The 12613-nt window shown below is 38.7% G+C and overlaps 2 protein-coding genes across 3 annotated transcripts; both read left to right on the top strand.

The window, feature by feature from the left end:
- The first annotated feature begins 2185 nt into the window (after positions 1-2185).
- LOC121782116 (probable alkaline/neutral invertase D) lies at positions 2186-5970 on the top strand. Of its 2 annotated transcripts, none has more exons than XM_042179836.1 (5): positions 2186-2340; positions 3662-4116; positions 4210-4641; positions 4722-5280; positions 5454-5970. In XM_042179836.1, exons 2-5 carry the CDS (start codon positions 3697-3699, stop codon positions 5747-5749), a joined length of 1707 nt encoding a protein of 568 aa, XP_042035770.1. In that variant the 5' UTR covers positions 2186-2340; positions 3662-3696; the 3' UTR covers positions 5750-5970. The 2 variants fall into 2 exon arrangements, with proteins under 2 accessions (XP_042035770.1, XP_042035777.1); XM_042179843.1 differs by lacking the exon at positions 2186-2340 and adding an exon at positions 2379-3477.
- Positions 5971-9703: 3733 nt separating this feature from the next.
- On the top strand, positions 9704-11424 carry LOC121782126 (transcription factor TCP23-like). Its single transcript, XM_042179852.1, has one exon. It carries the CDS (start codon positions 9998-10000, stop codon positions 11294-11296), a length of 1299 nt encoding a protein of 432 aa, XP_042035786.1. The 5' UTR covers positions 9704-9997; the 3' UTR covers positions 11297-11424.
- The last annotated feature ends 1189 nt before the right edge of the window (positions 11425-12613 follow it).

Here is a 12613-nt window from a genome sequence, read left to right as displayed (position 1 = left end):
AAATAAAAGATGTCCAATAGTCCATGGCGGGCTGTCTTATAATAGTCCATTTTGATAGGCTATCACAATTTGCAAACTGAGCAATTTATTGAATAAATTGTATATTTAATACTGTATTAATTATTAATAAGTATTTTGTTCTGTTATTTAGTTTATATGAAATAATGATAAGTGATGTGGCCATGTGGAGTTAATGTGATTGAAAAAGTATAATCTAAAGTAAGAGAATGTGAATATTCTTTTGTTTATCATTTCACAAATTTTATTTCACATAATGAAATAAATATGAAGAAATTAAAATGAGTCGTGCTTCGCACGGGCGTGATACTAGTTTAAAATAATGTACATTTATTTTCATATAAAATGATGAAGATGAAAATCGTCACAAGTTTCAAATACCGAATCTTAGGCCATCCACAACGCTGTCTCTATACCGTCTCTTAAACCGTCTTTTAACTACTATTTGAGCACTATTTGAGGGCCCCACTGTCCTTTTTTCCTCCATCTCTTAACTAAGAGACGGAGGCTGCAACGCTCCGTCTCTTAACCGTCTCTATACCGTCTCTTAATTACTATTCATTCAATTTAATTTATAATTTTTTTTAAAACCCAATTCAATTTAAACAAACACACTTTATTAAAATTAAAACAATATTACAACTTAACATTAAAAAAGCGAAGACATAATTAAAATTCTAAAAAAATAAAAATGACATAATTTAATATTCTCCGCCAAAGTTTTCCTAAATGTGCTCAATTAGATCCTCTTGGAGTTGGGTGTGGGCGCTAGAGTCGCGTGTCCTTGCCCGAATAGCCAACCGTTCTTGTATAGATGGATGCGTTCCACTTCGCGGCGGACTACTTGCAGTTGAGCTTCCGGGGGATTCGGGGTCGAACCAATTTCCGGCATCGGGTCCTTCGTCTCGGACAATCATGTTGTGCAAGATTATGCACGTATACATGATGGCGACCATGCTCTCCATGAACCACGAACGAGCCGGGGCTTTGATGATGTTGAAGCGCGCTTGGAGAACCCCGAACGCCCTCTCCACATCCTTGCGCGCAGCCTCCTGCTTCTGCGCAAAAAGAGCCTGCTTTGGGTTCGCTGGCCTGCCGCACGTCTTCACGAAGGTCGGCCACTTCGGGTAGATGCCGTCGGCGAGATAGTACCCCATTTTATACCGTCGGTTGTTGGCGACGAAGTTGATGGCCGGCGCTTTACCATCCAAAACTTCGGTAAAGAGGTCGGACTGTTGGAGCACGTTTACGTCGTTGTTCGAGCCAGGGACCCCGAAGTACGCGTGCCAGATCCAAAGTCGGTAGTCGGCAACGGCCTCGAGTACAACGGTTGGGTGGGTGCCTTTGTGGCCGCTCGTGTAGGAACCCCTCCAAGCCACCGGGCAATTCTTCCATTGCCAGTGCATGCAATCGACACTGCCAAGCATCCCGGGGAATCCGTGCACTTGTTCGTGCAGGTTGAGGAGGAACTGACAATCCTCCGTGGTTGGCCTCCGGAGAAATTCGTCACTGAAGGCTGCCCGGACGCCTCTGCAGAAGTTGAGTATGGAATAGAATTATTTATAGAGTAAAAAAATTAAAAAATTAAAAAATGAAAATAAATATTTAACGGTAATATTACCGTTTGAAAAAAAAAAATTTTTTGTTATTAAAAATCGATTTTTTAAAAAAAAATGAATTATTGCGCCATCAGTGACGACGCCCACTCGCGGGCCAGCGAGTGGGCGTCACGCACGCATGGGGACGTGCCACGTGTCTCGGGCGCGTGGCGAGACAGCTCGTCTCGGATCTCTCCGAGACGAGCTGCGCGACGAGACGGTCGCGAGCTGGAGACGAGATGGCCGCTGCAATGCGTCTCGCGGGGGTCTCGTCTCTCCGAGACGAGACGCGAGCCCGGCGCGAGACGCGTTGTGGATGGTCTTATACTCCTAAAAATGTTGTTGAATTAAATTGGCCCTTCAATATGTACTTTCCTTCTAATTTCATACTCGTAGAGACAAATAAGCATATACTCCTACTTGACTCAATAATACATGCATAAATCACATATTTCAATATATATATATGCCTTTTTCATATTGATAGTATTTGGAAATAAATACTAAGACTGAGGTAGTACTACTTATTTTTGGCCTTTTTAGGAGTATTAATTAATTTATACGTATTCATTTAGTTGGTTTGGCTCTATAAATTAAACCTCAGCCCAAGATGATCTTTTTTCCTCTCTCCTCCATTTTTTCACACTCCTCTCTCTTTCTCCCGCCGCCGTCTCTCCCGCCGGATTCTCCCATTCTTCAATTTCTCGGCTTATATATCTCTAAGGTTAGCTCTCTCCCTCTCTATCTCTCTCTTGATCTGATGAGAGAGATTTAGATCTACGACAGCCTTCACTTATTGTTGACCCGTTTCAGCAACTGATTCTTTCAATTCCACTTTTTACGCTCCACGCCCTTTTGATTTTCTGGCCTCAGTTTTCCTAAATTTCAGCTATTTTTCACGTGATCTTGTCTTTCAATTTCTGTAATGCGGCTTCTCTCGTTCTTTTTTTCCCACTTCACTTTTCTTCATAAAGATTCGTTTGGCATATTTTGTCGTTCTTGTCTTTTCACCTCTGAATTTGGAGTCGTTTGGCATATTTTGTTATCTCTTTCAGTGTCCCGTGATTTCGGGGATATTTTAATTCTTAATCCTCATTAAAAAACACTACAATATTTTCATGCTTTTTATAATCTGTGCATATATATTTTTAATGATAGGTTATGTGGCTAAATTTGTCAACCGCTTAGGTAGACTAATTAATTGAGCCGTTTATTCTTGCAAAATTTATTGATATTGATTTCTTGCCGAATTTCTACTAATATTTTAGTTGCTCCATTTTTCCTTTCTATGCTTACTTGCTACTAGTAGTTTCCTTATTTTTGTGGGTAAAGATGTGGATAGTGTATAAATATGGATAAAAATTTTACTTATATGGAGATCTTCGTTTATTTGTTCCTATTTACACAGTTGTTGGATAAGATCATATTTATTTTGCTAATATGTAATCTTTTGTCCTTTACTCATCTTCTTGGATCCAATTTCTTCTTTCATTTCTTGTGGAATTTGATTTTTGGGATTGATTTTCATCTTTTTCTGCTGACATTGTGGTTAATCTAGAATGTAAGAGGTGTGTAGTTCATTGTGTTGGTTTTGTAGTTTTAGACATTCTATTTCTTGATAGGCATATTATCTATACAGACTAATTGCATTTTCATGGTCTAGTAATCGCACCGACCCTCCATCAGATTCAAACTTTGGACCATGAAAGTGCAGGTGTTGGCAATTGAAACTAAAAATATAACATATAACTGTCTCACGTCGGTGGCAAGAGAAAACTGAAACTAGTATATAAGTCTCATGGGCCCCTCCTCCTATGACCAATTGGTTTTAAGATGGAACCCATGGATTTCTATCATGCAGGTGCTTAATTTGTTAAGTGCGGTTATTTTATATGTTAATTGCAAATGGTTCGCGTTTTTTACACTATACGAAGTTTTTATTTGGTCCTTATAAATAGTTATGCTTGCTTACTGATTCTAGCATTGTGTACTTGTGTTTCTATGTCTCATTTGTCACTGATGGTTAGTAATTCTTGGTGATGCAGATAGTAGAACTCGTGTCGGGAGGTCTTAGAAGGCTATGGATTGCGTGAAGGTTCTTCTTGATGGTGGAAAGGGGGGAGTGGAGGGTGCAAAAGAGCTGGGGCTCAAGAATGTGAGCTCCCACTGCTCAATATCAGAGATGGATGATTTTGATCTCTCTAAGCTACTTGAGAAGCCTAGATTGAACATTGAGAGGCAGAGGTCATTCGATGAGAGATCATTGAGCGAGTTATCAGTTGGTCTGTCGAGAGGTTTAGACAATTACGATAGTTACTCACCTGGTCGGTCAGGATTGGACACCCCTGCCTCGTCTGCTAGGAACTCGTTCGAACCACATCCAATGGTTGCTGATGCTTGGGAAGCCCTCAGACGCTCGATGGTGCACTTTCGTGGTCAGCCAGTTGGCACAATTGCTGCTTATGATCACGCTTCTGAGGAGGTCTTGAATTATGATCAGGTGCTGCTCTTTTTCTTGGAAAAAACTTAATTGCAAATCCTAATTCCTAATTTTGGCAAAATCTATCTGATGTGTGATTGTGACTAACTGCAGGTGTTTGTTCGAGATTTTGTGCCGAGTGCGTTGGCTTTTTTGATGAACGGGGAGCCGGATATAGTCAAGAACTTTTTGTTGAAGACTCTCCAACTTCAAGGATGGGAGAAGAGAATAGACCGATTCAAGCTTGGCGAGGGTGCTATGCCGGCTAGTTTCAAAGTGCTTCACGACCCTGTTCGCAAAACTGATACGATCATAGCAGATTTCGGTGAAAGTGCTATTGGAAGAGTGGCGCCAGTTGATTCTGGTTTCTGGTGGATAATTCTCCTCCGAGCATACACAAAATCGACGGGTGACCTTTCTCTGGCAGAGACTCCTGAGTGCCAGAAGGGGATGAGGCTTATCTTGGCCTTGTGTCTGTCTGAAGGTTTTGACACGTTCCCTACTTTGCTGTGTGCTGATGGTTGCTCGATGATTGATCGTAGAATGGTGAGATATCTTATAACTCTCTTTCTAGTGCTTCACATGCCAGACTGGTAGATATCTTATAACTCTCTTTAAATTTGTAGGGAATCTATGGCTATCCCATCGAGATCCAGGCGCTCTTCTTTATGGCTCTAAGATCTGCTCTATCCATGTTGAAGCACGACGCAGAAGGCAAGGAGTTCATCGAAAGAATAGTGAAGCGTCTCCACGCTATGAGTTACCACATGAGGAGTTACTTCTGGCTCGATTTTCAACAATTGAACGACATATACCGGTACAAAACCGAGGAATACTCTCACACTGCTGTCAACAAGTTTAACGTGATCCCTGATTCGATCCCAGACTGGGTTTTTGACTTCATGCCCACGCGTGGTGGTTATTTCATCGGAAATGTCAGTCCTGCGAGGATGGATTTCAGATGGTTTGCTCTTGGTAATTGTGTTGCCATATTGTCTTCTCTTGCCACTCCAGAGCAAGCTTCTGCTATCATGGACCTTTTCGAGGAGAGATGGGAGGAGCTCGTCGGAGAAATGCCCTTGAAGATATGCTATCCGGCTATTGAAAGCCACGAGTGGCGGGTTGTGACCGGATGTGATCCAAAGAATACGAGATGGAGCTATCACAACGGAGGTTCTTGGCCAGGTGAGTTTACCTAACATGTTGTATCATTGTTGTTTGTTAGCGTTTCGATTTGGATTTTGATTCGTCAGACAATCTAGCACGAGACTCCCCTTTTCCGTAAATCAATATGTTCGAATCCATTCACTAAACACTCTTGTATGTTATTGCTAAACTCTTTTGCATCTTTGGAGCAGTGCTTCTATGGTTGCTAACAGCTGCGTGCATCAAAACCGGGCGCCCACAAATAGCGAGACGAGCAATCGACCTTGCAGAGAGCCGCTTGCTGAAGGACAGTTGGCCTGAATACTACGACGGGAAGCTAGGGAGATACATTGGGAAGCAAGCAAGAAAATACCAGACATGGTCCATTGCAGGATACCTTGTGGCAAAGATGATGCTCGAAGATCCCTCCCACTTGGGGATGATCTCGCTCGAAGAGGACAAGCAGATGAAGCCCGTCCTCAAGAGATCCTCGTCGTGGACCTGCTGATCAAAGGGAGCAGCACGTTCGAGTTAATGATCCAACGACATAATGTGTTAGCACGATGGAAGCCTGAGGCGAGATGCGGTTTTGCTTGTCGGAATCGGAACTATGATTCTTTGGCGATTTCTCCCCCCTTGTTTGTAGGTTTGGGTTCAAGATTTGGGTGTAATTAGTCTTTGAATCTCCTCCCTTAATTTTCCTAATAAAGAAAAAACAATTTCATCGTATGTGGTTTATGTTTGTTCTTCAAAGGGAATTTTCTCAATTTGAAGATTTTGTTGGTTCTATGATATGCTACTTTTGTGTTCATTTCTTATTGAATTTAAGCGACTCAATAAAGCTTGTAACTATAAAGGTAAATATTCAATATGTTCTTTAATAGTAATAAATTACTTTATTACAAAAAATACAGTAACATGCCCACTAGAAATATAATAAAGAAATTGAAGGTATCGTCCGATTCTAAGATTGTGTAACATGGAGAAATCATGCATTCTCATGATCGGTAACACTAGAACTAAATTGCTTTTTCCTTTTTATTTTTCTTACTGTATTTAAAATTTTGAGGAGTTAAATTAGGGAAGGCCACCATGATTTTATTTAATAAAAAAAGAAAAGAAAAGTGAGAGTTAGGTGGTGTTAGTGCAGTGATGAGCTGGTAGTTTTGTTGCAATGTGTTGAGCTGATCTGTCCAACCTTAGCTTTTGCTTGAAAGAAATGGACTCATTTATTCAAACCTATGATTTGTCACCTTCATTGCTCCATCTCTTATCACCCCTTTCAGCTTGAAGCCACCATATATCTCTTTCCAATTCGATTTTATAATATCTTGTTGTCGACTCATTTTTTCAGATTTATATTTATGACTATTACTTGCCAATTGATCCCTACCCCTCACTCCTTTGAGCTTGAAATCATCATATCTCTCGTGTTTTGTACTATTCTCTTATTTTGTTATAAGCAAATATCTCTCGAGTTTTGTAGTATTCTCTTATTTTTGTTATATGCTTAGTCATTTTCTCTGGAAAGATGAGTCAATTTTCTGTTGTAAGATTTTTGTAATGGGAAATAAAATACTTAGAGGTAAAGTTTTTGAGGATTTAAAATTTGAAAATACGTCAAAGTTATAAAATAATTTAAATCTTTACTAATGCAGTGAAAAAATACATGAATTTTTAGCATGCAAACAATTTTATTTAATTAAGTATTCTCACCCGATTAAATCAAGGTGGCAAGCCCAATGGCAATTTTATATGACGTGACAAAATTAGTGTTGAAATGACAAGTCAAAATAATATTGTTTTATATATTTTGTGATGAAAGACATTGTTTTAGTCTAGTTAGACATTTTAACATGCCACTTCAGACTAAGACAATGTTGTTATGGACATTTCAATATATGCCACTTTGGATTCAATTTGAACAAAACTAGATTTGTGAGAAATTGATTACTCTCTAAGAGTTCATGTATTTTTCATCATATTATAAGTTAATGGTAAAAACATGAAATTGATTACACCCGTTTATATGCTTATATTTTAATAATCGCTTTAAATGTCGTTCAATATTGATAATAGCATATGGAAAAGCAAACATAATCGGATTAATGATTGAGAAGAATAAACAATCAGTCATCCTAATCCAGAAATCTATATAAATTAAAAAAAAAGAATTTGTTGGATTAAAAAAAAGGCAACAAAAGCTAGACAAAGACTTCAGCCTAAACTTTTGGTTGAGAATGTCTCCCAATCCTCATATTTTTTTCTCGTCTACTTTGTCCAATTATTTACCCTTCAAATATCTTTAGCCGCCTTCCTCACCATGCAATTATTAACATGAGAATCACATCAACATTATTTTAAAAAGAAAACGACAAAATAATCCTAATCCCAACTTATTTTGAAAATTCCAATCATAAAATAAATATCTAAACTGTTGGTAACTGTTGTTAGATATAGGTAATTAGATAATTTGGACCCGAAGTTCTGTATAAAAATACTACTATAATGAATAAAATGAGGAAGGCTCGGTTTATCTATTGTGACACTCTACTTTAAAGTCAATCTAATTTTATTTGTATCTCATTTCTTAAATAACGAAATTTGTAATATTTGGTTTAAATTATTTAGTGACAACAACTCAGGTGGGGACGACTTATTAGAAATGAGTCACTCACCCCTTAAAAGACCTTATAAGGGGGAGGGTTATCCACATTTATATAGTTGAGCTAGGATCGTTACCAAGTCGATGTGGGACAAGAATTATGAATTTTAACACGCACCCTCACGTGTGGGCCGGAATGACATATCGGACTTCCATCACATGGGTAGGCAAGAGAAAAGATAAAGAGATATAATCCATCATCGACTTGGACCCACTTTGATACCATATTAGAAATGAGTCACTCACCCCTTAAAAGGTCTTATAAGGGGGTTATCCACACTTATATATGTGAGTTAGGATCGTTACCAAGTCAATGTGGGACAAGAATTATGAATTTTAAGACGACTTTCTCGATCAGTACTCTCATCCTCTGTTGCGTCTTATAAATAGCATAGTCCTATTCTGCAACCAAAGTTATTTTAGTTTATAGGGTAATTTCAGAGACCGGTAAAAAAAATGGAGTATTAAATACCAAGTCCAGACGTCCAGTGAAGTTTTTTGATGCGATACGACCCACAATTAGACACGTGGCAAATAATTATTGCATGGGCAAATTGCCTGAAAATGTGAAGTCAATGCCATTCTACAATTTTGAAAATCAATCTGAAAATTTTGTAGTTTGAATTTGTTGTTAATTATGGAGATTGTATTTTTCAAAAAATAATAAATGATCTCATTCGAGATGAAATCAATAATATTGTATATTCATAAAAAAAACGATACTGCTTAGTTGACAAATATGAATAATGTACATAAATGACTAAATTTTTTTACTATAAGATAATTGAAGATAAATCCGAATTTCAAGATTTTTTTGGATTTTCAAAATTATGGGGTTAACCAAATATGACTAATCTTTATTCTTGTGACAATTTGCCCTTCTTGCATATGCCAATAATCTGAATTTCACATGCCAGTAAAAATAAATAAAAGTTGTATTATCTATAGCCAATTTTTTTAGAATCAATTTATCATTATAGCTAGTAGAATGAATAATTAATTATAGTGTAAACATTAGCAACCTCAAAATTTTCTGTCTCATAAAAAAATAAAAGATATTTTTCTTTCTGAATTGTCCTACTAAAAATGACATGTTTTCTAAAATAAAAATAATAGCATCTCTAGTTCTCATATCTCTTATTTTATTTTCTGTCAACTTAATTTACAAAATAACACTATATAAAATTCCTTATAAAATAATAAATATTTCATCTTTATATTAATCATTTAAATCACGTAAATATTTTAGATATTGATCTGGAACACTATAGTTTTAATACCGCTAAAAATTATAGCGGTGGTGTGTTTGTTGGAATCACCGGAGAAAGAAATGCACACCTCAAAATTTTGTTATTAATAAGATATCTATCAATAGACTCGATATCTATTCCTTGTACTAGTTAGTAAACACCTCAAAATTTTAAATAACTGACTCAATAATTTAAACTACTCTATCCCCAAAGCCAGGATCATTCCTGATCATTTCATAATATTTCATCAATATTATAGTACTCCTTCCGTCTCACAACAATTATCACTTTTATTATAGGCACGAGTTTTAAGAAATATAAATAAAAGGTAATTAGAAAAGTTAGTGGAATGTGAGACCCACTTTTTTATATTAATTTTATAATAAAATATGAATAAAATGAATTAGTGAAAATGGAATGTGCAATGTATTTATTATTTATGATAAAAATAAAGTATGATAATTATTATGACGAAAAAGAGTAACCATCGATCAATTTGAAACGGATAAAAGAGTAAGCATCAATCTTATAATATGAGTGGTTAATTACATATGTGTGAAAGAGTCGTATAAAAAAGAAAAAAACAAAAGATGATGCCAGCTAAAATGCACTGTGACAAATATTAATTGCAGAAAGACCCCACGGGTGGGCTTCTCTTTCTGCAAACATTTATTCATCTTTATGTGTCTGGTCCCCCACTCTCTCTCTCTCTCCCCTCTCTCCAAAGACAGCAGTCAACTACCAATTCCTTCTTCCAATTGCTCAGTTGGCTCTAAAGGCTTTGCAATTGCATCATCGATCTTGTTTTCTTCCCTTATCTCTCTCTCGATTCTTTAATCGTATGATTGGGGCTGAGTTTGATCTGTCTGAAAGAAAATCCCCTCCAAAACTAAAAAAAAAACAAAAAAAACCCTGCTCTCTCCCTCTCTCCCCCAAAAAAATGGAATTTATGGAGACACACACCAAAAATCAAGGAGCCAATAATAATTCCAACTCGGACCACCACCGCGACCTCCACCACCACCGCCTCCAAAGTCAAACCGAACCCGGTTCTGGGTCCGGTCCAGCCCCACCCCATGGTCCCTTCATGGGCTCCATCTCACTCCAACAGCCAACAAACTTAGCCCGCTCCCCCTCCTCCACCTCCACCTCCACCTCCACCTCCTCCTCCGTCGCCACCACAGCCATCGTCCCTGTTGCCAATAGCGACGAAAATAACAACAACAACAACGCCTTGGCGACCAATAAGGTCGCCAAGAAACCGTCTAAAGACCGCCACACGAAGGTGGACGGCCGCGGGCGGCGCATAAGGATGCCGGCCCTGTGCGCCGCCCGCGTCTTCCAATTGACGCGGGAGCTCGGCCACAAGTCCGACGGCGAGACCATCGAATGGCTCCTCCACCAGGCCGAGCCGGCCATCATCGCCGCCACCGGCACCGGCACCATTCCGGCCAATTTCTCGACGCTCAACGTCTCGATGCGCAGCAGCGGCACCACCATCTCCGCCCCGCCGTCCAAGTCCGCGCCCCTCTTCCTCGGCGGCGCCGGCGGCATGCTCGGATTCCACCACCAGCTCACCTCCCCCTCCCATTTCGGCCAAGACCCGGATGAGAATAATTACCTCAAGAAACGCTTCAGGGAAGATACAAACGGCGCCGGCTCTCCTAAATCAGGGAGAACCGGCGCCCATGACCAAGAACCGGGTCAGGAGAACAAACCCGGTTCATCCCAGCCGGCCGGATACATCCCGGCTCCCGCCATGTGGGCGGTGGCTCCCGCCGCCGCCGCCGCCAATGTCGGGAATGCCTTCTGGATGCTCCCAGTTACCGGGAGCGCCGCCGCGACGACGGCCGGGCAGCAGGAGTGGCAGTACAAGACAACCACAGCGCAGAGAATCGGCGGGTTCGAGTTCTCAGGAGCTGGCCGGTTCAACCCGGTTCAACTTGGGTCGATTATGCAGCAACCGGTTCATCAGCTCGGGTTAGGCGTGACCGAGACAAACATGGGAATGCTAGCATCCATGAACGCCTACAACAACCACAACAGAATCGATCTCGGCATGAATTTGGACCACCACCACCACCAGAGTCGGCCGCAACAAAGCAACAGTGGCGACGAAACGGCCAAAGATTCACAATAGCTTCGAATAAAATGAGTTTGCATCATCACCCTTCCAATATTTTTCCTTTGCTTGTAGTATTTATTTTTACCTTTTCAATTTTTATGATAAATATTTGTGTGCTGTGTGCATATCCATTTATTTTTTAACTGTTGTTGGCTTCGCTACGTAATTAATTATCTGCAGCTCTCATTTGGCCTCTTTCTTGAATTAGGCAACATTGCATTTTATGGAACAACAAATTTGAGAATGTTGGGTTCAAAATAGAAAATTGTGGGATTTGTGTATGATGATTTTTTTATATATATTTGGAGTAGATATTGGAGTGCAGAAAAACCTGAGTCTTGAAGTTTGTGATTATTAAATTATTAAATTATTGACTGTACTCACTACTCATTCATTCTATGTTGAGTAATTTTCTGATTGAATAATTGGTGGATTTTTTAGTCTGTTGAGGTCTCTGTTTTCATTACAAAATTTTTTATTTTATTTTTTTAATCTTTGGAGATCGATGTGAGATTATTGTTTAGCTTAACTCGAACACAGTGGATGCCATTCATGCCGAAACTCTGTTCTTGGTCTATTTTCTCTCTCTGCAAATCCATAATTTTGAATACTGCAAGCTTCTTAACATAAATTACTATTTTATAAGAAAATATATATGGAAGCTGTCACGTATAGCATCACGATTTTTCTTTATGCCGGAAAAAAAGAAAGATTGTGTATAATAATAAGTTACTAGTAGTAGTATTTTATAGTACTAAATATGAAATAAATAATGAATTATTTGAGCAAAGTAGTCTCCTTAAAATGGCATGGGTATTTCCTAAAGTGGGAGGAAGATAACGAAATCGAACGCAATAATATAATGTTTGCCTCATTTAGAGTGTAGCTATTACCTAATTTCAATTGATTGATTGAAAATTAAAATCTTCCCAATAATTGAGTGTATTTTATTTCTTTGTAATCTTTTAACCCCTAGTCTTTTCTTTGATTTCTTTACAAATGAATTCTTTTAGTACCATGTGAGCTCAACATCTCAAGGAGGGTCGGTTGAAGAAAATTGTTAGGTATGAATTTCTTAAAGGTGGTAATCGAGAGAGGCGTTGTATTGGAGGTAGAACATGGTGGCAAAGATAGAAGAATGGTTTTGATTGTATTTTTCTGTTATGTTTTGAATAGGTTACACATGTTCCCTTTTATAGGGGAATTACAACCATAGGAAATACCACCATTACACTAGGAACTATCACTAATTAAATGTATCTAGGAAAGTTCACTCATTTATTGTAATACCAATTACCAAGTTATGGAAACTTGGTACTAGCCGTTATTCTC

The sequence above is a fragment of the Salvia splendens genome, chromosome 2, assembly GCF_004379255.2.
Source record: "Salvia splendens isolate huo1 chromosome 2, SspV2, whole genome shotgun sequence".
Classification (NCBI taxonomy): domain Eukaryota; kingdom Viridiplantae; phylum Streptophyta; class Magnoliopsida; order Lamiales; family Lamiaceae; genus Salvia; species Salvia splendens.
The sequence above is the reverse complement of the archived record's forward strand: the minus strand, read 5'-3'. Positions and strand labels throughout refer to the sequence as shown.

What these genes read in the sequence shown, in the direction of transcription:
- LOC121782116 (XM_042179836.1), top strand. Translation starts at nt 3,697, where the DNA reads ATGGATTGCGTGAAGGTTCTTCTTGATGGTGGAAAGGGGGGAGTGGAG. An exon ending in CGATGATTGATCGTAGAATG is followed by an intron (nt 4,642 to 4,721) that starts GTGAGATATCTT and finishes TTAAATTTGTAG; the next exon opens with GGAATCTATGGCTATCCCAT. An exon ending in CAACGGAGGTTCTTGGCCAG is followed by an intron (nt 5,281 to 5,453) that starts GTGAGTTTACCT and finishes TCTTTGGAGCAG; the next exon opens with TGCTTCTATGGTTGCTAACA.
- LOC121782126 (XM_042179852.1), top strand. Translation starts at nt 9,998, where the DNA reads ATGATTGGGGCTGAGTTTGATCTGTCTGAAAGAAAATCCCCTCCAAAA.